This window comes from Trypanosoma cruzi, genomic scaffold (assembly GCF_000209065.1).
Source record: "Trypanosoma cruzi strain CL Brener 1047053517147 genomic scaffold, whole genome shotgun sequence".
Classification (NCBI taxonomy): Eukaryota; Euglenozoa; class Kinetoplastea; order Trypanosomatida; family Trypanosomatidae; genus Trypanosoma; species Trypanosoma cruzi.
In genome coordinates this window covers 2852-27613 of record NW_001849487.1, presented here as the reverse complement: position 1 = coordinate 27613, position 24762 = coordinate 2852, and the positions used below count along the sequence as shown (strand labels likewise).

General features: G+C 50.0%; 9 protein-coding genes across 9 annotated transcripts, besides 36 other annotated features; all 9 read left to right on the top strand.

The window, feature by feature from the left end:
• Positions 1 to 14817: part of a sequence feature (heterozygous, Esmeraldo-like haplotype) that runs on past the window's edge.
• Positions 51 to 76: a microsatellite.
• Positions 231 to 328: a sequence feature (T-rich).
• On the top strand, positions 333 to 3860 carry Tc00.1047053509099.80 (hypothetical protein, conserved; the record flags this gene model as incomplete). The annotated part of the gene is made up of 1 exon (XM_810985.1): positions 333 to 3860. The coding sequence occupies one exon, from the start codon at positions 333 to 335 to the stop codon at positions 3858 to 3860; it is 3528 nt and encodes a 1175-aa protein (XP_816078.1).
• Positions 4325 to 4356: a microsatellite.
• Positions 4511 to 4533: a microsatellite.
• Tc00.1047053509099.70 (endo/exonuclease Mre11, putative) lies at positions 4572 to 6821 on the top strand (the record flags this gene model as incomplete). The annotated part of the gene is made up of 1 exon (XM_810984.1): positions 4572 to 6821. One exon carries the CDS (start codon positions 4572 to 4574, stop codon positions 6819 to 6821), a length of 2250 nt encoding a protein of 749 aa, XP_816077.1.
• Positions 7210 to 7244: a sequence feature (GA-rich).
• Positions 7266 to 8519, top strand: Tc00.1047053509099.59 (hypothetical protein, conserved; the record flags this gene model as incomplete). Its single annotated transcript, XM_810994.1, has 1 exon — positions 7266 to 8519. One exon carries the CDS (start codon positions 7266 to 7268, stop codon positions 8517 to 8519), a length of 1254 nt encoding a protein of 417 aa, XP_816087.1.
• Positions 8549 to 8568: a microsatellite.
• Positions 8640 to 8661: a microsatellite.
• Positions 8845 to 8867: a microsatellite.
• Positions 8987 to 9036: a sequence feature (AT_rich).
• Positions 9040 to 9088: a repeat region.
• Positions 9137 to 11080, top strand: Tc00.1047053509099.50 (trypanothione synthetase, putative; the record flags this gene model as incomplete). The annotated part of the gene is made up of 1 exon (XM_810983.1): positions 9137 to 11080. One exon carries the CDS (start codon positions 9137 to 9139, stop codon positions 11078 to 11080), a length of 1944 nt encoding a protein of 647 aa, XP_816076.1.
• Positions 11552 to 11582: a microsatellite.
• Positions 12689 to 14038, top strand: Tc00.1047053509099.40 (hypothetical protein, conserved; the record flags this gene model as incomplete). The annotated part of the gene is made up of 1 exon (XM_810982.1): positions 12689 to 14038. The coding sequence occupies one exon, from the start codon at positions 12689 to 12691 to the stop codon at positions 14036 to 14038; it is 1350 nt and encodes a 449-aa protein (XP_816075.1).
• Positions 13622 to 13643: a microsatellite.
• Positions 14067 to 14090: a sequence feature (AT_rich).
• Positions 14203 to 14285: a sequence feature (A-rich).
• Positions 14486 to 14540: a repeat region.
• Tc00.1047053509099.30 (paraflagellar rod protein, putative) lies at positions 14543 to 16768 on the top strand (the record flags this gene model as incomplete). Its single annotated transcript, XM_810981.1, has 1 exon — positions 14543 to 16768. One exon carries the CDS (start codon positions 14543 to 14545, stop codon positions 16766 to 16768), a length of 2226 nt encoding a protein of 741 aa, XP_816074.1.
• Positions 14818 to 19693: a sequence feature (haploid, Esmeraldo-like haplotype).
• Positions 17097 to 17118: a sequence feature (AT_rich).
• Positions 17120 to 17144: a microsatellite.
• Positions 17146 to 17177: a microsatellite.
• Positions 17237 to 17263: a microsatellite.
• Positions 17369 to 17402: a microsatellite.
• Positions 17585 to 17605: a microsatellite.
• Positions 17690 to 17734: a sequence feature (A-rich).
• Positions 17754 to 17794: a repeat region.
• Positions 18023 to 18061: a sequence feature (AT_rich).
• Positions 18100 to 18129: a microsatellite.
• Positions 18137 to 18173: a microsatellite.
• On the top strand, positions 18251 to 21403 carry Tc00.1047053509099.20 (hypothetical protein, conserved; the record flags this gene model as incomplete). The annotated part of the gene is made up of 1 exon (XM_810980.1): positions 18251 to 21403. The coding sequence occupies one exon, from the start codon at positions 18251 to 18253 to the stop codon at positions 21401 to 21403; it is 3153 nt and encodes a 1050-aa protein (XP_816073.1).
• Positions 19694 to 19764: a sequence feature (haploid, non-Esmeraldo-like haplotype).
• Positions 19765 to 24762: a sequence feature (heterozygous, Esmeraldo-like haplotype).
• Positions 21481 to 21538: a sequence feature (CT-rich).
• Positions 21658 to 21696: a microsatellite.
• Positions 21859 to 21924: a sequence feature (CT-rich).
• Positions 21979 to 22059: a sequence feature (A-rich).
• Positions 22126 to 22146: a microsatellite.
• Positions 22229 to 22284: a sequence feature (A-rich).
• Tc00.1047053509099.10 (GTP-binding protein, putative) lies at positions 22405 to 23511 on the top strand (the record flags this gene model as incomplete). Its single annotated transcript, XM_810979.1, has 1 exon — positions 22405 to 23511. One exon carries the CDS (start codon positions 22405 to 22407, stop codon positions 23509 to 23511), a length of 1107 nt encoding a protein of 368 aa, XP_816072.1.
• On the top strand, positions 24341 to 24762 carry Tc00.1047053509099.5 (NUP-1 protein, putative; the record flags this gene model as incomplete). Its single annotated transcript, XM_810996.1, has 1 exon — positions 24341 to 24762. A coding segment is annotated over one exon (422 nt), but the record flags the coding sequence as incomplete, so codon positions are not given.

The window sequence follows — 24762 nt, the reverse complement described above, 5'->3', positions numbered from 1 at the left end:
AACGGCGGTACAAGTGGGAAGCCGTTGTGATTGTGCGAATTGATTTTTATTTATTATTATTATTATTATTATTATTGCTTTTTTTTTTTTTTTGGTTACATATTCACACATTCCCTTTTTTTTTTTTGTGGAGTTTCTTCCTGCGTGCGGGTTTAGGGCTCGGGTTGTCGGTGCGGGGATTCTCGGGGTCGCCGTGGGACGAGGGGCGGGCCGAGGCAGCAGCAGAAACGAAAAAAAAAAAAAAAAAAAAAAAAAGAGGATAAAAAAGAAACGGGAGAAGAGGAGAAAAACAAAACAACAAAAGCAAGGAGAAAAAGAAAATAAAAAACGCGATGATTCGACGGCGGCTTTGTTTTGTCTCCCGCCCAACAAAAGCGGCCTCGATTTCTGTGACGCTCTTCTCGGTGCAGCGGCAAAAAGGCGGCCTGCACACTTTTATTAGGGACGCGCGATCCTCCAGCTTCACTACGCCCCGTCAGGCGAGTCACGCGGAGGGGGAGCACACATCGTCTTCGTTGAATTCGACGGACTGGGCGACGCAAATGCAACGGGAGCTCTTTGGTGAGACCGACCCATTGGGTGGACAGGCACACAAGGACTACTACCGTGACCCTGCCCGTGGCTACAGTCCACAGTATGCACCGCGCAATTTTGCTGAGGGCGGCGCCATATCGTATCATCACGCACAGAGTCCGATGGAGTACGCTGAGGCCACACATCGTCGCAGTTGGCTTGACCACGACGTTGCACGAATGGAAGCGGCATTTCAAGAGCAGCGGGCTTTGCTACGGGGGATGGAAAGTGCCACGGAGCGTGATGAGTTGGCACGGCGTTACGCAGCCGAACACCACGTGGCCGACATCGTGGTGGAAAATCAATCTCTTCTCCCCTCGACTCAGGTGCACCACAGCACGAGCACCAGCGGAAGTGCACTCCGTCAACAAGCGGTGGTGGACCGGTTTCAAATTGCGGATCAGCAGTCACCTCTCGCCACTTCCGATGGCATGGGGCGCGAGGAACTTGCGCACACCTATCGAATGCGTAGCGAAACGGTACACAACGATTGGATCGAGGAAAATCTTCGCATTGTTCATGGTTTACGAGAAAAGGAGAAGTATGACTTTACCGTCCTGCAGCGTGCTACCCGCATTCCCTTTCAAGGCTACGATATGGATCGGTTTCTCGCACAACAAAAGGGAACTCCGTATGGGGCCCAGTCGTTGCCTCCTAACACCGCCAGCTCAACTATGGAAGAGGCACAGCGAACCCTGCGAGATCCGACGGCAACCGTGCCATCTTTTGAGGCCATCTCTCAGAAGGCCTTTGCGAGAAATACCGTCCGTGATCATCCCACCACGGGTGAGGAACTAACGCAGGAGGTTGTGGACACCATTCGTACTAGTCGAGAGGCATCGGAGTGGCAGCGTGAACAAGAACGAGCGCAGCGATTTGGTCTTGGCCGACAAGGTGCTTTGGTGCAAGACGGGGGACCGGACAAGCGCACCCTAAAGAAGCATGTAAACGATGAACGCATTATGGATGCCATGTTTTTCCGTTCTGACGCTTACCGTAAGACACAGACGGATGAGCACTGGAACCCATATATGCGACAAGATACCACGCATGGCGTCGCGCATCTTCTTAATAATAAGTTTGACATTGCGCGTCGTGAGGATCGTCTTTCAAAGGGTGAACAGGATCTCACAGAACGCAGTGTGATGCACTTTGGTGTTCCTATTCAGCAAACCATTGATGAGTTTGTGTTTCGCCACCGCAATGCCCGTGGGGAGCGGCCGCTGGACTACTTCAAGCCGTTTCCTGGCTTTCGTGATTTTCGGCTGAACCGCATGTACCGCGATGTGGAGGGATTTTCACTCATGAAACAGCGGCCGGAGTTTCTTGAATGGGAACTCTTTACTCGATATCGCGCGCACCACCAACAGCGACGTCGAATTGCTCTTCTCCACGGCTTAGAGCCCGTTGCGAATGAAACGGCGCAAGAGCGGGATGCACGACGTGAGAAGTTAGATGAAATTTGCGAACGCACACCGTTTGATGAAAGAGAGTTGCACACAAACGATGACGAGATGCAAGTAAGCGGGGAAACGTTACGCAGTTGGTTTGGCGTATACATGCTTCCTTCCCCCACCGTTGTGGAGGCGGTTGTAGGGGCCTCCGCCTCTGTCAACTTACACCTGTTTCCTCTTGCCGATGAGATGGGCACGGCAGACACTCGAGAGAACGTGTTGAGTAGTCGTTATTTTAACCGACTTCTCCTTATGGAGGGATTTCAAAACCGTATTAGTCGGGCGTTTATGGGCAATGTGAGTGGGAAGGCACCAGAGCCTGTCGTGCAGTACATGCAACCACCGGAGGTTCTTCGCCACTTTACGGCGGAGGAGCGGGCAATGTATGAGCAATACGTGAAGGAACAAACATCAAAGCAGCTTGGTGAATGGGCCACTGCCATGCGACGGCGTCGCTGGATACCGGATCGGCAACAATATGGCCACGTCGTGGCACAAGGCTACGGGGTCTCAGTGGTGGATCTTGAACACGCTGATACCGCCGCCGTCCTGACTGTCTCAGCGAAGGCGTTTGAAAGGGAGTTGGCTGCGGCCAAGGGAAACACCAGCCACATCATCATGGTGGAGGGACAGGCCTACAAACTAAGACCCGATTCAGAACGTTTTGTGGTGCCTCTTTCTGTTCGGCTGGAGTCAGGAGAGGTGTTGGATATGACGGATGAGGCATTTGGACGGTATGAACTGGAGTTATTGCCACGGAACGTCAATCACGCACTTAACTACGGTATTGGTGACTATGCGTACAATCGCGGGAATTACATTGAAACGCAGGATGTGATTTGGGAGGAACAAACCGCGTCGGGCGAGGAAGGCTGGTCGCCTGCGACGCACGCAGATGGTTTGCGGGCAGGATTACCCGTTCGGGCGCGGCGTCATGTTGGCATGAATGCAAATGGATCACGTATTGTTAGTTCCCCACAACGTGCGGTAATTGTTGCGTACGACCGACAGCCATTCTTTAACCCTGAACCGCGGCTGGTGCGCGTTGCATTTCAGTCCGATGGTTCCGTGGAGGAGGTGCCGTTAGCGAATATCATGATTTGGCAAAGACGCTATCATGGACCCGAGCGCACCGTTGGCGACGAGTCACGGCGGTTCAGTCCGGCAAGTCTACGGCGGTACATTGATGTCTCAGATCCTTTTAACGAAAAGAAATCGAAGGGGGAGCATTTTCTGGACAAGTATGAGGCGGCACGCACCTCCGAGGTGGCTGCCGGCAAGTATCGCACCACGAAGCAGATCACGGAGATTGATCAGTGGACACGGTTTGACGTTTCCAGAGCGGATAACTTCCGTCCGCTGAGTATTTCGCATCGTCGGGATTATATTCGACTTGGTTACATGCACCGCTACACTCCGTGGGAATGGATTGCCGTGCAGGAGGCAGATCAACCACTCATTGCGGAGCAAATCCGACAGGACAATATTGGCACGAGCTACTTCTTTTCACTGAATCGTTACTGGCGGTATAAGGCGCGGCCGCATGGATACATCCGTCATTTTGACAATGAGGTGAGGGATTTATTCCAGTTTGTTGACGGCGTCACGCCGTGGAAACAGGCGCAGAAGATTCGGACGTATTGGGAGGTGCGTGCTCATCATCCCATGCCACAGTTTAACCGCCCGGAGGTGGCGATGCATCGCAACACCGTTGGTTTGCTTCCCGCGCACATGTGGGAGACGGACAAGAAGACCGGCAAGGTGAAGGCGGTGAAGGACTCCGTCAGGGATTATCAGACGAAGACACCACTGCCGAAGTGGGTACAGCTCTAAGCATATTGACCTCAGTGTGGTGTACGGCGTTGCAATGTAGTGTCATCCCTCTCTTTCTTTTTTTTTTTTTTTGTTTTGTTGTATCTGTGGGATGAGAAGAGGGATGCGTCTATGGTGGCGGTAGTGGAGAAAAAACGAAACAAACAAACAAAAAGATCTAACGGAAAAGATAAGAAATAAACGTGACTTTTGGTGACCAGTGCGTGGAGAGAAGAGATTTATTGCGGGTTTTATTTCTTGCGAATGGCTGGCCACCATCCGTGCACACGTGCAGGGAGGGAGAGAGAAGGTGAGAGGGACTGGAATTGGGAGCTCCATGCAGACTTCAGGGGCATCATTACAAGCAAACAGGCATACATCCACCAACTTTGTTTTTTTATCCTTTTGATGGTCTCACGGAGGGAATTTATTTTTATTCGGGTGCTGTCTCGGCGACTTTCTCTACGGAAATGTGCCCGCATGCCTTTTTTTCTTTTTTTTTTCCTTTTTTTTTTTTGATTTGACTGCAGGAAGGAGGGGTGTGTTCTGCGGGCTGGTGAACGGGGGTGGAGTCCTCACACACACAAACAGGCAGAGAACGTATATAATTATATTTATCGATAGACCTTGTGTTTTTCTTCAAGGAGAAACGGCCCGCATTTAATTATTCTTTTTTATTTTTATTTTTATTTTTGGGTGTGTGGGTTTGTGGGGAATTTGCTAACAGGCCATATGGCGAGTGCGGGGAATGCCGCATCGTCATCATCGACGTTTAAGTTTCTCATCACGACAGACAACCACCTTGGATTCCAAGAGCGGGATTCACGCCGGGGAAACGACAGCTTCACCACCTTTGAGGAGTGTCTTCGTGCCGCCCGCGTTGAACACGACGTTGATGCCATTCTTCTCGGTGGGGACCTCTTTCATGACAATAAGCCCAGTCTTGGCTGCTTCGCTCGCACCACATCCCTGCTGCGGACATATGTGCTTGGGGACAAACCGATTGCATTTTCACTGCTGAGTGATCCCAAGCGTAACTTCCCAACGCACCCCGTTCCACTGGCTAATTTTCAGGATCCCAACATCAATGTCGCCATACCGATTTTTATGATTCATGGGAACCATGACGACCCCGTTGGAGGAACGTCATCCATCGATATTTTGGCAGCAAATGGTCTTGTGAACTACTTTGGACAGGTCTTCTCATTGGACGACATTGTTGTGGAACCTATTTTGCTCAAGAAGGGTCACACCTACGTCGCCTTGTATGGACTTGGGAATGTTCGCGATGAACGGCTTCATCGCTGCTTTCGTATGAAGAAACTTCGTTTTGTGCACCCCAAGCCGGTAAAAGGACGCCTTTGGTTTAAAATTCTTTTGCTGCACCAAAACCGCGGGGTTCGTGGTGGGTCGGGTGAGAAGAACGGCATTTTTGAGAACATGTTGGCTGGATTTGGCCTGGACCTTGTTATCTGGGGCAACGAGCACGAGCAACAAATGGTTCCCACACCTTCTGAGGGATTTGATGTCATTCAGCCTGGTAGCACTATTCTCACGTCGCTCTCCGGGCAGGAGTGTAACCCAAAACAGTACGGTGTGTTGGAGGTGCGTGAAGGATCGTACCGCTTGACGCCATTTCCACTGCGTAGTGTCCGTCCAGTGGTACGACGTACAGTGGAGTTGTGGCGAGAAAATCCCACTGGACGCACGTTGGACGCCGTGGAGGATTTCCTCCGCCGCGTTATTGAGGAGATGATAGAAGAGGCAGAGGAGCAGATAAGCCGTATCCCAGATGATGTACTCGCGTTTCACCCAAGCATTAAGTTCCCACTTATGCGGCTTTCTGTGGACTTTACCGATCCGGAGTCTACGAACTTTCCCCAACCAAATATTAATCGCTTTGGACAACAGTACATGGACGTTGTGGTGAATCCTGGTGATTTACTGCGGCCTTTAAAGCCAAAACCTGTTATTCGTAGACTGCCTTCAGTACCAGGGGGAGATGGGACGATGGTTGTACCTGTGCCGTTGGTTAACACCTCTGATATCCGCACAAAGGTTGCGGAGGTGTTTAACGCGAATGCGCGGGATGCCTGTACGTTACTTTCCGAGCCGGAGGTGTCAGCCGCGGTTTACGCCTTTGCTGAGAAGGGTGAACGTGACGCCATTGACGAGCGAATCAATGAGCTCCTGAACAAGTGTCAGAAGTCTGTCTGGAAAGCCATGGGGAGGGGGGATGCAGAGGGTATTTTGATGCCTGACAGCATCTACACGGAGGTGGTTCGGTACAAACAGGACATGAACAAACGTTACGCGGAGGCCACACGTGCGGGTGATGCGTCGGAGCAAGGACAAAAAGGACAACTGCAGGAATCTCATGGAAAAGCAGACGGGGCACAGACGGGCTTTGGACGTACGGACTTTATGATCGTTGACGCATTTGACGAGGGAGGGGTGCCGCTTGGAGCCCCAGCGGCCTCTGCCTCCCTCACACTTAACGCCGCAGACTGCACGGTACAAGGAGTTTGCGAAGAGGAGGAGGATGATGCGCTTCCAGAGACGGGGCTGGAGCGTGGGACGTTAAGCGCACTGATCGCCAGCGCGGTGAAACAGGATCAGGAGACGACAGCTGGTCCCGCACTTCATGTTGTGGCTGCTTCTCGAAACGGCGGTGGCAAGCGTCATCGAGATGAGGTGGAGGTGATCGACGATGACGAAGATGTGGACAAACCGCATTCCGTCCAGCCTTCTGCAAAAAAAGGAGTCCGAAGAAAGGCGGCGAGTGGGGCCGCGGCGCCTGCTCCCAAACCGACGCGAGGCAAAAGGGGCAAACAAACGGCTGCATCTCTCATTCCTACCCCAACGCTGCAGCTGACGCACGAGCTTGTTCCTGAGGAATTGGCGTCGCAGAGGCCCGCAACAAAACAGGGGATGCCTCAGGGCGCTCTCAATTTCCTTTCAAAGTGGGCAGGTCAAAGTTGATGAGATCTGAGGGAAAGGCGTGCAGGATGGGAGAGGGCGGGGAGGAAGCGTCAATGAGGGGGTGAACGGGGAATAGAAATTTGCACACAAAAACACACAGAAGGAGAGAAGGGAAAGGGAGGAGAGAGAGAGAGGGGAACAGGTAAACAACAAGACAAAAAGCAGAACCAGAAAAAGACGTCTGCTGCGTTTATGTATGCGTGGGAGATCAGACCTTTTTTCTTTTATTGTTTTGCTTTTCATACCCCTCACTTTCTGTTTGCCACGAAGATGACAGAAAACAGTGCCTGCTGTTTTTCTTTTTTGTTGCTTTTAGTTTTCGCATGCGTTTGTTTGCTTCTGCGTTCTCCCTGCTGTTGTCATTGATGTTGTTGATAGCGCCGCCCTATCCTCTTCCTCCTCTTCCTCCCCTTTCCACTCCTCAGGAAGCCCAACTTGCTGCCGATGCTGAGCCGGTTAGGCGCTAGGAAAAGTTCACTGCGCTGCCATGCCGTCACGGTGCCTCGCTGCTTTTTTTACGCCGGTTTGGATGAGTCACGTGTGCGGCGGCTGCGACGTGCCAGCACGACATTTAACAAACCTCGGGGCCGTGACGATTTATCGTTAGCATTTGAGCGTCGTGTGAGGGTTCTGCCACTTCTCGAGATGGGAGACTTGTACGCACTGCCGACAACGACATCAGAGTCTGCCCGCAGCAACGCATCAGGGCCTACGACGAGGCCGTGGCGTGTGCTCGTGGTCGACCTGCTTTCACTGGGCGATGTGGATGCTCCGGTGCCTTACCCAGCGGCGCATCCGGCGTACTACGACGGGTGGTCAGATGGCTCTGAAGAAGACTCTCAAGAAAAAAAGTATGGGACGCCACCGTTTCTTCTTCGTGAGGGTAGACGCGTACTGTTCTCAGGCAACCAACGGCAACTGCGGCAAAACGGTGACACCTCACTGTTACGTGGAACATTTACCAAAAGGAGCACGAGTCATGGCACCGCCGAGTATGCAGTGGCGTTATGTATTGATCCGTTTCTGGAATTGGAGCGGTTTAGACGCGAAGAGGCGCAGGTAGAGTTGATTTGTGGTTATCGCAATGTACTTTACGAGGCGGCGGAACTCCCAGACGGGCCGGCAGACGTTGTCCGCGTCCCCGCCCTCTCGTGTGACACATGCGGGGCACACTTGCGTCATGAAATTGGCAAACTAAGCCAGCAAGCCCTCATCAAGGGGTTTCACCGCATCAGCAATGAGGCAAAGGAGACACTCATTTTAAACCCACTCTTTCGCGTCGAGGTGTATGTTCCGCCAGCGTTGTTTGAAAACTTTGAACGTGTGTTTCTGGAGGACGCATGGGAGACGCCGGAGTCGACGATCAACCCTGGACGCACCGCGCTGTACCCTGGTCTGCCTCCTCCAAGAACACTGCTGGAGGCGGACGGTTGGGTCGGCAAACGCCGCGAGTTAGTTGAGGCCATTGAGACGGAGGGACGTAGTTTGATGCGTGGGACGCAACGTGCGTTGGACGGGAGTGCCATCACACCGCGGGAGGTACTCACGGATATTCGCGTCTTTGGTCGTGAGCGGGAGCTGAAGAAGATGCTCGAAGGGGAGCGGGCGACGGCAGCGCAGGAGGGATATGACACAACCGGCGGCAGCAGTAATCCATCGGCGAATGCCTCGTTGCGTCCAGGCATCAATCAGTTGTGAGGGGAGTCGTGCCCGCCTGCCGCGTGAATCAAACAAACAAACAAACAAAAAACGCAAATGCGTCTCTGCCTTTTTGCTGCCGAGTTATGGCTTTGCCTGTTACCCTCGTTGATTTCTTGTTTATTATTATTATTATTATTATATTTTTTCCATGTGTGTTTGTGCGTGGCTTCTCTGGCGCCTTTCTTTGTTGTTGTTGTTGTCTGTCGGCAAACGCGAGCGCCGAGCAGCAGTCGGTCAGAGTTTTTTATCAGCAACGGAGGGAAGAGGATTATTTTTAGGAAACATCAAGGAAAGTCGCAAATAGAAGCGGCGAACGAAAAGAAACAACAACGACAACAACAACAAAAAGCGAGGTGAAACAACAAAAAAGTAACCGAAAGGGGAAATAATAAAGAAAACAAAAAAGCGCTCAGTGTGGCAGGGAGAAATTGTGACATTTTTTGCCATTTTGGAAGTGAAAACGGAAATAAATTATAATTTTTACGATAAAAATAAAATAAAATCTTTTTTTTTTGTTAAAAAAAAAAAAAAAAAGAGGGGGAAAAAGAAAAGGGAGAAGAAGGGGAGATAAAAATTTTAATACAAGACAAACCTATAAAAGAAGAAGACAACAAATGCCAACTCTACAGTCTTTGGCGGTACCATTTGGCTGTGTGCAAGGCTATGCCCCTGGCGGTATTCCTGCGTACAGTAACAAGCATGAATCGTACTTTTCTGGGGAGCGAAGCATTGATGGAAATTTGTTTTGTGGGTTCAAGTACCAGTGCGTGGAGTTTGCGCGCCGATGGTTGTTTGAGCGTAAGTCTTTGGTTCTTCCTGATGTTGAATGGGCTGTTCACATTTTTAATTTAAAGGAGGTTTCGGATGCGCGCACGGGACAAAATGTTCGTTGCGTGGCGATTCGTAATGGTACCGCGGCGAAACCCGTGGCCGACTCGCTTCTTATTTACCCTTCCGACGATTATAGCCCAGTGGGCCATGTCGCTGCCATTACGGAGGTTGGGGACAACTGGGTGCGCATTGCCGATCAAAACCATCGGTTTCACAAGTGGGATGCCAATTATGCGGCGGAGCTGCCGCTGATTCACGAGAAGGGCGTCTGGACGATTTTGGATCCGTTGGAGGATGAAGTGTTGAGGCCTCTCGGGTGGGTGACGTTTCCGGAGACACCCGATCGCAACCCGAATGAGCCGCTGGTTCTACACGAGTCGCTTCACTTCAAACGGGGGGAAGTGCCAACGCTGCGTCGTCTGACATTTACACCAAATTCGCGGGAAAAGGATTGGCTGGATCTCACGAATGAAGCCGAGGCGTACTTCGCAAGTGTCTGTGGTATTGATGTGAAGAATCCGAAAGTGGAAAAAGCCAGTTACTATCAGATGAACCGGGAACTTTATTTGGACTGCACCAAATACGGCAATCAACTTCATCAAATGTTTTTGGAGGCCACCAAGTTCGTTATTGGAAGTGACGAACAGCTAAGGGTTTTTCGTATTCCAGAGGAGTACTGGCCGCGTCTCCGACATTCATGGGAGACACAACCGCATGCCATCACGGGACGCTTTGATTTTGCCTTTGATGAGGATACGCAGCAATTTAAGTGCTTTGAGTACAATGCTGATAGTGCCTCAACACTGCTGGAGTGCGGAGTTATTCAACAAAAATGGGCGAGATCGGTTGGTCTCGATGACGGGACGACGTACAGCTGTGGGAGTTTGATTTCCTCACGACTGCAATTGGCATGGGAAATGGCAGAAGTCACCGGGCGTGTACACTTCCTTATCGACAAGGATGATGAGGAGTATTACACCGCCTTGTATGTTATGCAGCACGCTTCTGCGGCAGGATTGGAGACAAAACTTTGCGTTCTTTTCGATGAATTTCATTTTGATGAGAATGGCGTCGTTGTGGACTCCGATGGCGTCGCCGTCACAACGGTGTGGAAGACATGGATGTGGGAAACTGCCATTGCGGATCATCAGAAGGCCCGGGTGCAGCGCGGGAATGATTGGCGGCCAACGCCAAAGGATGAGGTTCGGCTTTGTGACATTCTTCTTGGGCCGAACTGGGACTTGCGTGTGTTTGAGCCCATGTGGAAAATTATTCCCAGCAACAAGGCTATCCTGCCCATTATTTACAACAAGCACCCAGACCATCCAGCGTTGCTGCGGGCCAGCTATGAACTCACGGTTGAGCTGCAGCGCACCGGTTACGTGAAGAAGCCCATCGTTGGTCGTGTCGGTCGAAATGTCACCGTCACAGAGGCGTCTGGTGACATTGCCGCGAAATCGGATGGAAATTTTTCGGACCGCGACATGGTCTACCAAGAGCTTTTTCGCCTGCCCGAGAGGGATGGCTACTACGCCATACTCGGCGGCTGGGTGATTGGCGATGTCTACTGCGGCACTGGTGTCCGCGAGGACAAGACAATCATTACGGGACTCGAGTCACCATTCATCGCCCTTCGAGTGTATCAGGGCGCCCCACGACGTCCACTGACCCACGAAGATCTCGACAAGGCGGAAGCCGCGGCCGTCGGTGGTGGCTTGAAAACGTGAGAATGAAAGGTGGGGGAAGAGTACCAGACGCCCCTCTCACCAAGCCGATTCACCAGCAAATTGGCGAAGAGAAACACGGTTCTTTGAGGGGTTCCATAATTAATACGTTATATTTTACAAAATATAAATACAATTTTGTGCATCCTCGCAAAAGGAGAAAGACGAGTGATTCGGTCTCTATCTCTGGTATCCATATCATCGCACGTACCTCTACTAAGTATCCCTTGTGCACGTGCGTAAATGCTTCTTTTATGTATCTTCAAAAAATACAGACCCGAAAAAAAAAATGACGGAGTGTCTCCTCCCCCTCCTCCAACGGAGAAAAACAATAATGATAATGTTATGGATAACATACCACTGAACAATTAACCCCAAGGCAACGTACAGGGGTGACGGTTGCGTACGCATCGGGAATACACCATTAAACCAGACTGAAGAAAGGAAATGAAAGCGTAGATAAAAAAATTTCTATATCTATCTATCTATCTATCTATATATGTATAAACATGTGTATCTTAAAATGTAATTCTATACCTGTTGATTTCCTTAACTATTCTTTTTCAATTATTTTATTTCATTTTCTTTTTCCTTGTATTTTTAAAAATAAGTTTGGTGGCCCCGCACGCTTTACGGTAGCACGTGTCCCAGCAAGACGCGGCTGGTCGATGCCGTCAGCCCTGCGCCAACAATCCCGTGAGGGAATCATTGCTGGCTCCTGGCTTCCCCCGACAATACGGAGCAATTGACACTGGCGCCACACTGAGGCATCCGGCGGTATTGTCAGAGGAGCACTCTCCAGTTGGGCTTTTTGCTTTGTCCTGGAGGACCCCGGGCCGTGTCTCACCCACTCCGCCCACACGAACGGGTGGTTTGGAGATGACTGAGTGTGGTTCCCCTGTCCGAGAGGCCTGGCAATTGACCGTGATACAATTGTTGCCAACTTCCGCATGTATTTTCCACCGTCGCGGTCTCCGGGTCAGGCGCTTTGCCCCCTGCAGGAATGCCGCTGGGATTGTGGGGTACTTCACTATGCGTTGGCAGCACGGCAGCGACCACATCACGGTGCCGTACAGGCCTAAATCCGGAGCACTGCACTGCAGAATGGTTGACTTTTGTCCCTTTGAAGAATCGCACCGGCGTCCTTTGTGGTGGGTCCCTGGCACAACGATTGAGAAGGTCAACGATGAAAAAACTGGGATGAGGCAATGTCTTTTTCCCTCATGTCTTCTGGAATGAATTTGATGGCCCGCACGCCAGCCACCATAAGTGCGCCCATACGAAAGAAGAAAGATGCTGTACGGCGAGGGGAATAATCCCACAGCAAAAACAAAAAATACAAAAAAAAATGCATGTGACATCGGGGAGGATGAATACTTTTAATAAATGCATGAAGTGGGGAGGGGTAGAGTGCCAAGCACAGACACACACGCATGATCCCTTTTTTTTTTTCTTTGGCTTATTTTGAACCTTACTGGGTTGACGCAACGATTGAGTGCTTGGGGACGGTGGCGACACCGTTAAAGAGAGAGAGAAAGAGAGGGAGTAAAGAGGGGCGCACCGTGTCAGCAGCCCACACACGCGCACACACAAACACATAGATACGGAGGGATGCTAGGGAATAATGCCACCCATCATGCGGAGGCCCTTTTTGCGCAGTTGGAGCGCGGATCGCGGAATCCCGTGCGGCTCTATCGTCATCTTCTGCAACGCGCCGTCGCGCAGCTTGACGTTGTCGCGGCTGACGCGGAAACACTGCGTGCGACTGTCCGTCTCTTGCAAAAGCAGCGGGGTCAGCAGAAGAAATGCATTTCCCATCTTCAGCGACAACTGATGAATACGCAGGAGGAACGTGGGAGGGCCGCTTCCAGGCACTGCAGAACGGGAAACACGAAGAACGGACACACCCATACAACGCCGTTGTTGTCAACATCATCACTTTCATCGCCGTCGTTATATTGTGTTTATGGAGGGCACCTGCAACCAAGACGCCAGAAACAACAGGGGCAGCGGGAGCAGTGCAGCTGTGGGAGGCACTCCACATTGCGAGAGTTGCGCGGCAATGGGAAGAAGCGTCACACGTCACACTCCGCCGTTGAACGCACGAGAAATACTTGCAGGAGTTTGTTACACTCGCCGCGCCCAACATCTTTGGAAGGGACGGCGCCGTTGTCCCCATCGCAACAGTATGATGGGAAGGTCCCGTGGCGGACGGTGGGGAATGACGGGGCGTTGATTGAACGGGTGCTGGGCGATGTGTTGCTGCTTTTACTGGACGATGAAGTACCGAAGAATGCCGATGCCGATAGGACTGCAGGTGGGCCCGGTCGTCTGTTGCTGGGGAACGCCAAAACAATGTATGACACAGTTATTTCATCTATTCGGATCTTGAAGAAACGCGAGGGCGCGTTAAAATGTCATTTGTGGGAGTTGGAAGAAACGCTACGGCGAGACAAGAAGTTGCGATTGCAACCCAATCTTGCAGAGAAGCAGAACGCCTCATTTGGGGTGCTTCCAAGTGGACATGATTCTCAGAACATTGGGAATAATAATAATAATAATAATATTATTATTGGAGATGATGATGATGATGATTACTCTTGTCGTCAGGATGCTTCTATGATGAATGCTGCGCCGCCAGCTTACATGGATGGCGTTATGGACTCTCAGCACACTGCGACGCATCCCATTAATTTCTCTTCTCTGTTTCCTGTGGGCCGCGTTGACTCTAAATCCAGCGATACCACCACTCGTGTCACCAATGCATGTATGTATTCATCAGCAGCTGCGGACAACATTTCACATAAAACACAAACCAACTTTTTTCAAAAATATGAGAAGGAAAAGGACGGCGATGATGATGACGGCGACCGTCTGGATGATTTGGCGGGTGAAGAGGAGCTGTTGGAGTATGCCAAGTGGAAGGACTCGTTTCTACGACAGTATCTTCCGTCACAATAGCCTGGCATTTTGCACAATTGTATTATCCAAATTATTATTATTTTTTTTTTTTGCTCTCTGTGTGTGTATGCATGTGTATTCTCATCAAAATGTCGTTAAGAACGTGAGGAAAAAATTTTGAGGAGAAGGAGGAGGAGGTGGTGGTGGTTGTGAAGACAGACATATTGTTTGTTTACATTTCTTTTGTTTTTATTTATGTGCGGTCTTATTTGCCTCTTTTTCTTCTTCTTCTTTTTTTTTCTTTTTTCAAATTCTCTCCCACAATGTGTGATGTTTATTGAATAGCCAGCAAGGACGGAACAAAGAGCTTCCACCGTCTTTTGTGTGTCTTGTCGTAATTTCCTGTTAAAAATCCTTTTTTTTTTGTCAGGCGTCATTTTTTGTCTTCAGGGAACATCATCGAGGCATCGGGAGGAAGGAGGAGGCGGAGGCTGAGAATTGAAAAGCAAAAAAAAAAAAAAAAAAAGGGGGTGGAAAAGAGAGAGAGAAGGAGAGAGGGGGACAATGGCAGCCGCGGCAGCCACGCTTTTTCAGCGCAACAAGCGCATCTATGTACAGGAGGAGGACAAGCTGGAGGGGGTTGTCTCCGATGAGTCGTTTCAGCAGAAGTTCCTCCAGTGGCTGGACGCGACGATTGCCCAGTTGGATCTCCAGTTTGAGTCGTGCGAGCAGCTGCTGTCGGAGCTGCAGCAGAGCGTTGCCGTGGAGTCCGGCAGCTACTGGTGCAGCAAGACCATCATTCAGCACTGCAATCTACACATGAGTGAGAAGCGGCTTATTGTCGCCGGGAAGAATATGGAGCAGCACCCTACTCTCCCCGAGCTTGTCAGCCTCATATCCTCCTTGCAGCAGCTTAAGGTTCAGGCCTTTATTTCCCCAAAGCAAAGACGCTTTATTGAGGAGTGTGAGAGCGAGCTGAAGAATGTTGTGTTTGAATCCCGTGAGTTACTTTTCATTAATAACGCGCTCAAGACAAAACTTCGCGATGACGGCAACACACGTGGGGTGTTTGGGGACCTCACGGAGTTTCAAAACGCCATTGAGGACCTCTCACCGGACATCGACCAGTGCGAGCAGCTGCTGGAGGCGAGTATTGCAAATGGTGAAATGGGACTCGCAGAGGACATCTCACGTCGTCAGCTGGAGATCTATGAGCGTATCTTGACTCTCATTACGGATCAGTACCCCATCATCACAAATTATTATACCGATTCGCGCGACAGCGATCGTCGTCGTCGTTGGGCCATTTTTCGTATGGCTGACAAGGACATCTCTGCTGTCATTGAGGGGAAGTATCGGCAAATAGAGGCATGCGAGGAGGACCTTATGAAGATTAAGGAACAGATTGAGAACTACAACAACGATGACTCCCATCAACGGAAACGGTATGAGGCGGATCGCAACCTCTCCGAAGAATTCCTGCAGAAAAACAAAGAGAAGCAGCAGAGTGTGTGGAATCGGATCTTTGAACTTTATGAGGAACTACGTCGGTGTCAGACGGAGTTGACAACACTCGCCCGGCAGCGTCGAAGGGAGATTGATCGCCGGCTGCAGATGGAGGAGCATGAGGCCGGGCGACGCAGTGGACATGAGTCTTTTATCAAGGCTGCCGCGGAACATGCACAGAGACTCCAAGGCATGATTAACAACTCCTTGGCGGCCAAAGAACTTGCCACGGCGCTTAATAATTTTGTATTAGACGGGTGCGACAGCATCACTAGCAAATACGACAAGCAGCAGAATGCATTGAGTGAGATGTTACGTCTTGTGCAGCAGCATCATTTTAAACGCTTCTCTGACTACTACATTGCGGCCAGTCGCTACCTTTATCGTAAGGAGAGACGGTTGGAGCAGATTGAAAAGGAGATTGAGAGCAACGAGATGAAGAAGGAGATGCTCTCAGACCGACTTGAGACAAATGCCAAGCGATACGCTGAGTTGAATAACAATCTCCTACTTAAGCGACGTGAGGTGTCGCAGGAGGTGCTGTTTATTCGACACAAGTTAGAAAAGGCAGAGAAGGCGATTGAGCCCACATTACGTTCACTGCAGTTTGCTGCAGTGGAATATGTTCACCCACGCGATATCGTGGAGAAGATTAACCTAAATCGCTGCAGTACAATTCTTGACTATCGCGAATTTATGACTCCTTCCATATCATACGATGAAAAGGTCCGAATGGAGGAGTTGATGAAATTAGCCGAACTTCGCTCCACCATTGACAGCGAAAATAAGGAGCGTTTAGCCCAACAACAACTACGACTCCCTTCCATTGCAAAGAAAGATTACACGGCACTTCAGAGACGTGTGAACTCATTATTACAGAAACGATCCGATGAGGTTGAACGCATTCCGCCGATTGCGGCAACCACTTCGCATGATGCTGCTGTTTCCGCTTATGCAGGGGCACAAAGCACAACGAGGACGTCTGCAACGGGGTTCACTACATCAGAAATAGCGCGAGGGTCATCGCTTGCGGCTGCATGGGATACGACTGGTGGGACTCTTACCATTAACGCTTCATTACGGCAGCCGCGGTTGGAAGGAACCGTCATGAGGGCTTTGTACGCATACAAGGCTCGTGCACCAGACGAGTTAACCTTTGGAGAAGGGGATTTGATTGTGTGTGTAAACCGAGCCCAGGAGGAGGGCTGGTTTAAGGGTGTATGCAACCAACGTACAGGGCTATTTCCCATCAACTACGTTGTGCCGCACGAGGAGGCTCTTTAGTCGTGTGTGAGACAAACTCTTTTTTTTTTTTTTTTGTCTTCTCCCCCTCTTTTTGCCTTTGCTTCTGTGTATTCTTTGGTCTTTCATCCCTCTGGGGTGCTTTCGTCTAGTTTTTGTGACCGCCGTCAATATCTTTTTTTTTTACCCAACGAACGGGTTTTTCTTTATTGTTCTTTCCATGCGCTGTTATTGTACTTGTCGCATTATTTTATCCACTTGGACGTGTATGCATGCCGCGTGTATTGGGGAAGAATAAATGAAGGGAATGGGCGGTGAAAGCAACGAAGAAAAGGAAAAAGAACGTGACGGGAGTGGTAAGAACACGAAGTAAAAAAAAAAAATTTATTTATGCACACACACACACACACACACACACCGAGAGAGAGAGAGAGAGAGTGAGAGAGAGAGACAAGAAGGAAAAAAGACACGAATACATCCTTTCTTCTTATGGAAATGGGGGAAAATAAGCAACAACAACAACAACAGCAACAATAAAAAACAAACAAACAGAATTCCCGAGAAGGATGGTGGTATCTATGTCTGCACAGGTAATGGTCACAGATGTATGTACATAGGGAATTCTGCGTGCTGCATGGACCTTGTGTGTGTGTGTGTGTGTGTGTGTGTGTGTGTGCTGCAAAGATTTGAGGGTGTGGGGAAACGCCTGTGTGTGCGATGGGCCATTCATGTGTCTTCCTATGCGTGTGTATGTATGCATGCGCTGGATGGATGTGAAGAATGAAAAGGGCAAAAGAAAAAAAGGGGTGGGGTGAGGGGCACAACAACTTTTGTCGCATGTAATTTAGAAGAGGAGATTATATATATATATATATATATGTTTTTACTGAAAGGAAACATTTGCGTCTCATCCTCTGCAGATGTATCTAATGACGTCTTTCATTGGAAGTTCTCGAACCCCTATTTTTTTTTTTTTTTTTTTTTTCCTTTCTTTTCACTTTCTTTTTTAGCTGCACTGAAGATATCATTTCTTTGCCTCTCTCTCTTTCTTTCCTTTTCTCTCTTTCTTCTTTGTGCGTGTGTCTTTTTGGTTGGTTGGTCCCTGCACCACACATACACACATACAAAGAGTGTGCATTAGGAGAGGGAAAGTTCAATTATTTTGTGAAAAATCAGGAGGAAGAGAGGGGACCGCCAGCCAATACAAATTATAAGAGCAGCAACCACAAGAAGGAAAAAAGAAACAAAAAGAAAAGGAAATTTTTTTTTTTTCTTTGGTTTTTGATTGGTGAGAAGAATTTTTATTTTATTTTATTTTTTTGAAAAAAAATATTTCCCTGTGTGTGTCTTTCTCTCTCTTTTTTTTTTTTTTTTGTGTGTGTGTGTGTGTGTGTGTTTGTGTGGGCGTTGATTGTTATTATTATTATTTATTATTATTATTTTTATTTTTTTTTTCTGCGTGTGGCGGCTTCAATTAGAGAAGCGGGGGGGAGGGAAAAAAGGCAGAGTTGGCTGGCTGTAAATATGGGGAATGTCGCTTGCACGGATGCTGTGCCCTTCACACTGGAGGAAATTCTGCTCTCACGCCAGGCGGCCCCGGCACGTCTTATGGAGTTGCTACCGGAGACCGTCATTGAGAACTTCACGCGGTACCAGCACAACTTGAAGGCGTTCATGTTTCGTCAGGGCGCAGCAACAGGCGATGCCGTGAAACGGATGGATTCTTCGCAGGTTTATTTACAGCCGTTGGACCTTGCACAGGCAAAAATTAAGTTGACGGAATCCGCGGTGTATGTGCTATTGCATGTGCAGTGCACACCACCCGCGGCGAGTGACTCGAATTGTCATGATACCGTTGGCACGCGAGGTGGGGAGCGGCCCCATAGGGAGTCGGATGGAATCCAATGCAGCAATGAAGAGACACTTTTGTGGGCACGTGTACTTACGGATATGTTTACACCAAGAGGTCGTGCAACGGCGTTCGCGACAAATATTGACAAGCCTTCATTTTCTGCTTCACCATCGACTGGCTTGGAAAATGCTGGTGTGGGTGCCGGTGATAATTCGTATGGTTTTACCGCGTCTTCAGGCATGGGTGGATTGGACTTTCGCTTTAGCGTTCATATTCTTACTGGAAACAAGGCGGATCAACTGGTGGCATCTGTTGCGTTGCTTCACGCATTACGTATTGAACAGTCTCTTATGGAGAGTGATGAGGTGGTCCGGCGCTTATTTTTTAACTACAAGCCCTCGCAGGGGATGTCGGATGCAAAATTAGCTTCCCTCTCATGTATGCCTATTGGAGAGATTGTGGGCGATCGTTCCTTTTCACACCGTAGTCCACGCATCATGGAGGAGTGCCCGAAGAATGCCATTTTTCGCATTTTGCATAATATTCGATGTAAGACATCGTTTCCGACGATTTTGCCGACACCGTTTTCTGCGCGCGGGAATCTGTCACGTGACAGCACACCACGTGGGATGTTCAACACCACCGCCACGAACAACTCCTCTTCCATTTACCAGCAGGCAACTATGCAATCTCGGGCCGGTGTTGCGTCTCCATCCAGCGCGCAGGGACCTCCTGTATTGGAGATACCCCGCCTACGTTTTGCGGCAGAAGCGGCACGGCAGAGGGCGGTGGATATGCCGCTGAATGCCCCGCGACAGTCCACTGCACAAACACCACGGTTGACGCAACTCGAGGGAGCCTCATCGGTATCGAATGCCACCTCCACCCGGACAACGACTGCCACCGTAGGCTCGACGTTATTGCCCGTCATTGCCAATTTACACCTAAACGAAACACTGAATAGGCGGTGCGCCACAGAGTTGAGTCTTGAGAATGATGAGATTCGCATGACAGAGGAGCGGGTGAAGAAGTTGAGGGCTGCGGCACCGGAGGCCACCGAGGTACTCCCATGGCTATTTGTGGGCGGTGAGGAGGCCGCAGGAGACCGCAACCAACTTTTAGCAAAAGGCATTACCAATGTTGTAAACACCGTTGCTTTTTCTATGGGAAATCTCCATAGTGATATCTTTCGGTATCTAGGACTTTATCTAAGCGACTCCCCGGATGAACCTATTTTCTCACTTTTTCCCGTTGTTATCCGCTTTGTTGAGGAAGCACGGTTAAAGGGGGGAAAGACATTTATTCATTGCCACCAGGGTGTATCCCGTTCTTGTTCATTTGTCATTGCCTACGTCATGTGGCACCAGGGTATTTGCTATGACAGGGCATTTGAATTTGTTCGTTCAAAACGTCAAGTGTGTAGCCCAAACACCGGATTTTACGTGAATTTGCTGTTATGGGAGAATCAGTTGTCCACTCCTGTCTTTAACAAGATATATGCATATGTCCCGTACATGGAGTACCTTTTTCCCTTCTCATTCCGTCTTGCATTGGCGTTCCGTGGGTCCCAGAGGAGCCAAGATGACGACTCACAGATCGTCAATCCGTTTGTGCATGTTGTTCACGGAACCGATGAGAGCTACACGGTGGACCCAAGACTGAGTTATGGTATCCTACTGGGAGACCGCGGCTCACGGAGTGAAGATCGTGCGATGCCAATAAAATCGTACTTCTTTGCTGGCTCGGACTGCGACGCGATCGTATGGCAGGAAGCCAGACTGGACTGGGACGCCTTCATTAAGTACAGCTTTTACCAAGGACAGAAGAAGCGAAGTACAAATAACAAGGGAGAAGTGATCACGTTTACCCCTATGCCACCGGCTGAGCAGCCAACGCAGTGCTTGTGGGAATTGAGGGATTTGGGTCGTGTCATTAACGAAGGCGTATTTAGTCAAACGCGTCGGGCATCCGGTGGGACTCGATATCCAAATGTGGTGCAGGGACAGGTGCAGTGCTGGAACAAATTGCTTGCCCGTGATGATTTGGTTTTTCGACTTTCCACTTATCTTGCGGAGGAACAACGTGTAAATTTAACGTCTCAAAGCCGTAAGCGCATGCGAGAGGAGGAACGAAGACGTCTCTCCAAATTAGTATCTTCTGCTAGCACACCACGGTTGTCGTCATATAAAGGTGGTAGTGGCAGGAATAATGCCGGGACAAGTTCTGTTGTTGTGAATGCTGCTAACCCCACCAATACCACAAATAATACCCCCCTCACTGCTCATACGAGTTTTTCAATAGCTGCACCTTCCTCACGTGTCGCTGCCGCCAACACTGCGGCGATGGATTTGCTGCCATTGGTGCAGCCGTTACCTACACCGCCGTTGGTAACACCAGCAACAACAACAACAAAGTCGGCTGCTGCAAGTGCGAAGACTTCATTGCCACGCAAGACGAAATCCTCAATACCGTCGACAGCGCGTTCCAACTCCTTGGGAGGTGAAGTGGAGATATACGCCTATCCTTTTACCGGTCCTCCGCTTACGGACATATTAGACGTTGCAGACATGGAGCCGGATGGTTGCTACGCGGTTGTGGTTCCTGCCACCGCCGCCGCCGCCACGACGTCATGGCGTCATCGTGTGTTTTTGTGGCTTGGGCGCAGTTGCAGCGTTGGGGAGGCAGAGGCGTGGCAGACTTACCGGCGATCACTAAAGATCGACAAGGATGTTCGTCTGTGGAATAAGACTTTGCTGCAGAGTCCTTTGGAAGAGGTGGCGCATGATGGTGAGGAGCCGGACGACCTCATCCTTGCGCTCGAATGAGACGTGCAGCCAAGGCAACAAGCCAGTATGCATAGTATATGCTAAAGGATATATGGATTGATGGAAATATCAACAACGAAAAGGAAACAACAGGAGGAGGAGGGAGGGAAGGAGAGAGAGAGAGAAAGAAAGGGACCGTCCACGCTTTCTTCAGACCAGCACAACATTCACGCTAAGGGAGAATTAGATAACAATATCTGCACCTTTATTTATAAAAGTGACATGCATCAATATATAATTTTACGCGGTCAGCGGTGAGTGAGTGTGTGTGTGTGTGTGTGTGTGTGTGAGTGGGCGGCTGTGGGAGGGATGCGTGCAGTTGCGCACAACAACAAGAAGAAGAAAAGAGGCTTAGAGGAGTAAAATGAATTCGAGGACGTGAAATTGGGAGAGGAGAGAGCGCTACACAGGACTTGAAAACTGGTGGTGGTGGTGGTGTTGTCTGCTGTATGTGCAGAGAGAGAGAGAGAAATGAAAAAAAGAAGGAAGAAAGAAAAACAGCAACAAAAACAGGATAAAAGTGCTTACGACAAACAGGAAAGAGGGATGATGGACGATGACAGACAACGTCGACCTTTTTTTTTTTTTTTTTTTTTTTGTTATATCCATTTTCTCATTGTTTGCATTCTATTTTTGCTTTTTTTTTTTTTTTTTTTATATGTAATTTTCTTTTCTTTTGATTTTTCCTGTTGTGTGTGCATGCGTTTAAAGCTCAGATGCCGGTGTGTGTGTGTGTGTGTGTGGCGAAGCGGTAGCGTTTAGCGCATCTGCCGTGTTGTGTGCATGCATGCGTGTAATACATGAGGTATGTTCTTTACACCCTCGTTTACTTTCTATTTTTTTTTTTTTTTTTTCCCTGTCTTTGTGTATACTTTTTTTTTCCCTCTCCTGTCATCGCCACCACGATGCTGGATGTGATGCACACACATACATACATGCAAAAACAAAAGAATAGAGTGAGCGAGACACACGCAGAGAGAGGCCTTGGACGTGGTTGCGTTATGCTCCATGCGTGCCTGCTCCTCTTGCGACGCCGCGGTGCCGGCATTATTGGTCTCCCAAATGTTGGGAAGTCTACACTCTTCAACGCCCTCACTTGCAGTCAACAGGCGAAAACGGGCAACTTCCCATTCTGCACGATTAACGCAAACCTGGCGAGGGTGCCAGTTGTGGACGATCGACTCCGCCGACTCGCCGCCTTCGCAGGGGCGCAGAGGATTGTGGATGTGGAAATTGATCTCGCGGACGTCGCCGGTCTCATTGAGGGCGCTTCCAAAGGGGCCGGTCTTGGAAACAAATTTCTTGCCGACATTCGACCATGCACAATTCTGCTGCATATGGTGCGCTGCTTTGAGAGTGCCAAGGACGGCTTTGACGCCCCAACACCGCTGGATGACATCAGCATCATTGTGAATGAGCTTGTGCTTGCCGACCTGGAGGCGATGGAGAAGTTACTCCACAAAAACCGTAAAACACGAAGGGCGGGTGATGCGGCGTTGGAATTTTGTCAACGTGTTGTGTCGTGGCTGCAGGACGGCATGCCTGTCTCATACATGAAGCTGAAAACAGAGGAGGAACGGCAGTGGCTGCAGCAGTATCAGTTGCTCTCTGCGAAACCAATGCTGTTTGTGCTCAATATGGATGAAGCAAGTGTGGTGACGGGAAACAAATTTGCTGCGGAAGTCGAAGAGAAATTTGGTACCGAACGAACATGTCGTGTGTCCGCTTCTTTGGAAGAGCAAACCTCTCAGTTGGCCTCGCGGGACGAACGGCTGATGTTCCTGCAGGAGTATGGTATTGACTTGCCGCGGGGTGAAGTGTTGCTGCGAAATGCGTACCGCCTGTTGCGACTGCAGTCTTTTTTTACGGTAGGACCACTCATGGCGCACGGGTGGACCACCAAAGTAGGCGCCACGGCAAAGGAGGCAAGTGGGGAGATTCACTCGGACATGGAGAAGTACTTTCGGCGCGCCAGGGTGATGCCGTACAGTGAATTTTTGTCCAAACCGAACCTTGAAGCGGCGGAGATGCAAATGGCGTTTGTGGACGCCAAACACATCATGAAGGATGGCGATGTCATGATTGTTGAGCATAACACACCAATTTAGCAGTCCCATGGCGCACGCAAATACAGATTTACAGTCACATTGACATCAAATTTTTCAAACGAAGAAGAAAAGTTTTGCGGCATCGACCGATTTCCATCAAAAGAAAGGAAGACAAATAGATGGAAAAGCAATATTTTTTTTTTGTTTTTTTAAATGTGTTTCTTTGTTTCTTTTGTTGGACATTGCGAGGAAGCACGCATGGAGGAGGAATAGCGCTTCACGGCCCTTCTTTTCTCTCCTCCACGCGTGTTGCAACGGAGTGTTCGCGGTATTTTTATTGTGACCCACGAGGAGTCCACCGCCCACTTGCGGCATGGACGGCGACGGGGGCAAAAGTGCGGGGTGGCCGGTGGGTGGCGTACACCCGCAGGGAATGGGGGCGAGGCGCCCATCAAAATAAACAACAGCAACAACACGTTGAGCGTTTTACTTTTTTTCACCTTTCTTTCTTTCTGCTGTTTCTTGCGCGCACACACACCTGCCGGGGAGGAAGAAGGCAGCTAGGAGAATTAAGTCATTTTTTTGCTCCGTGGATCGGGCAGGAGAAGAGTACCTACGAAGGAAAGGACGGGAGGGCGGCCACAGCACCGCCGCCACACACGGACAGAGAGGCAAACAAGCAAAGGCGAAGTTAGCTGAAAGCGCCGCTTGCGGAACGCCGAGACGAGCGGGAGTGAAGACAGAACAGAGGGGGAGAAGGAAACGACAGAGAAAAGAGGCACAGGAGAGGGGGTGGGGGTGGAGCGAGGACACCTCGTGGAGAAGACACGAGTGTCATCAGCAAGCAGTCAGACCGAAGGGGACCAGCGGCTTGGGGGATCAACTGCCAATGTTTAATGCGAACGATGCCCGTCGTTACCCGGGCTTCTTCACGAGAACGTGGACCCCGCCGCCTGATGGCTTTTCTCTCAGGAATGCACGAAGTCGACGTTCGGGTGGTGCCACCTTTGCCCACGCAACGCCCCCGCCGTTGACGCCGCGCCTCGCCACTCCAATAGGCGTGAGGGGCCTTGCAGCGACCGACAACTTGGGGCGTCTTGGACTCTCACAGGCGTTGCCGGAAGATGTGTCTGGCAGCCGTGCGCTTGTGGGTATGTCTCGCGAGGAACCCGACATCTCACCACACATCAGCACCCTCGACGTCAGTGGCTCGGGTAGGTTCACGTCCACGCATGCCAGCCGTCATGGTTGGGAGGATATGCCACAGGGGGAGAGAATGAATTATGCCGCTCGTCTTGAAGATGATGTGGC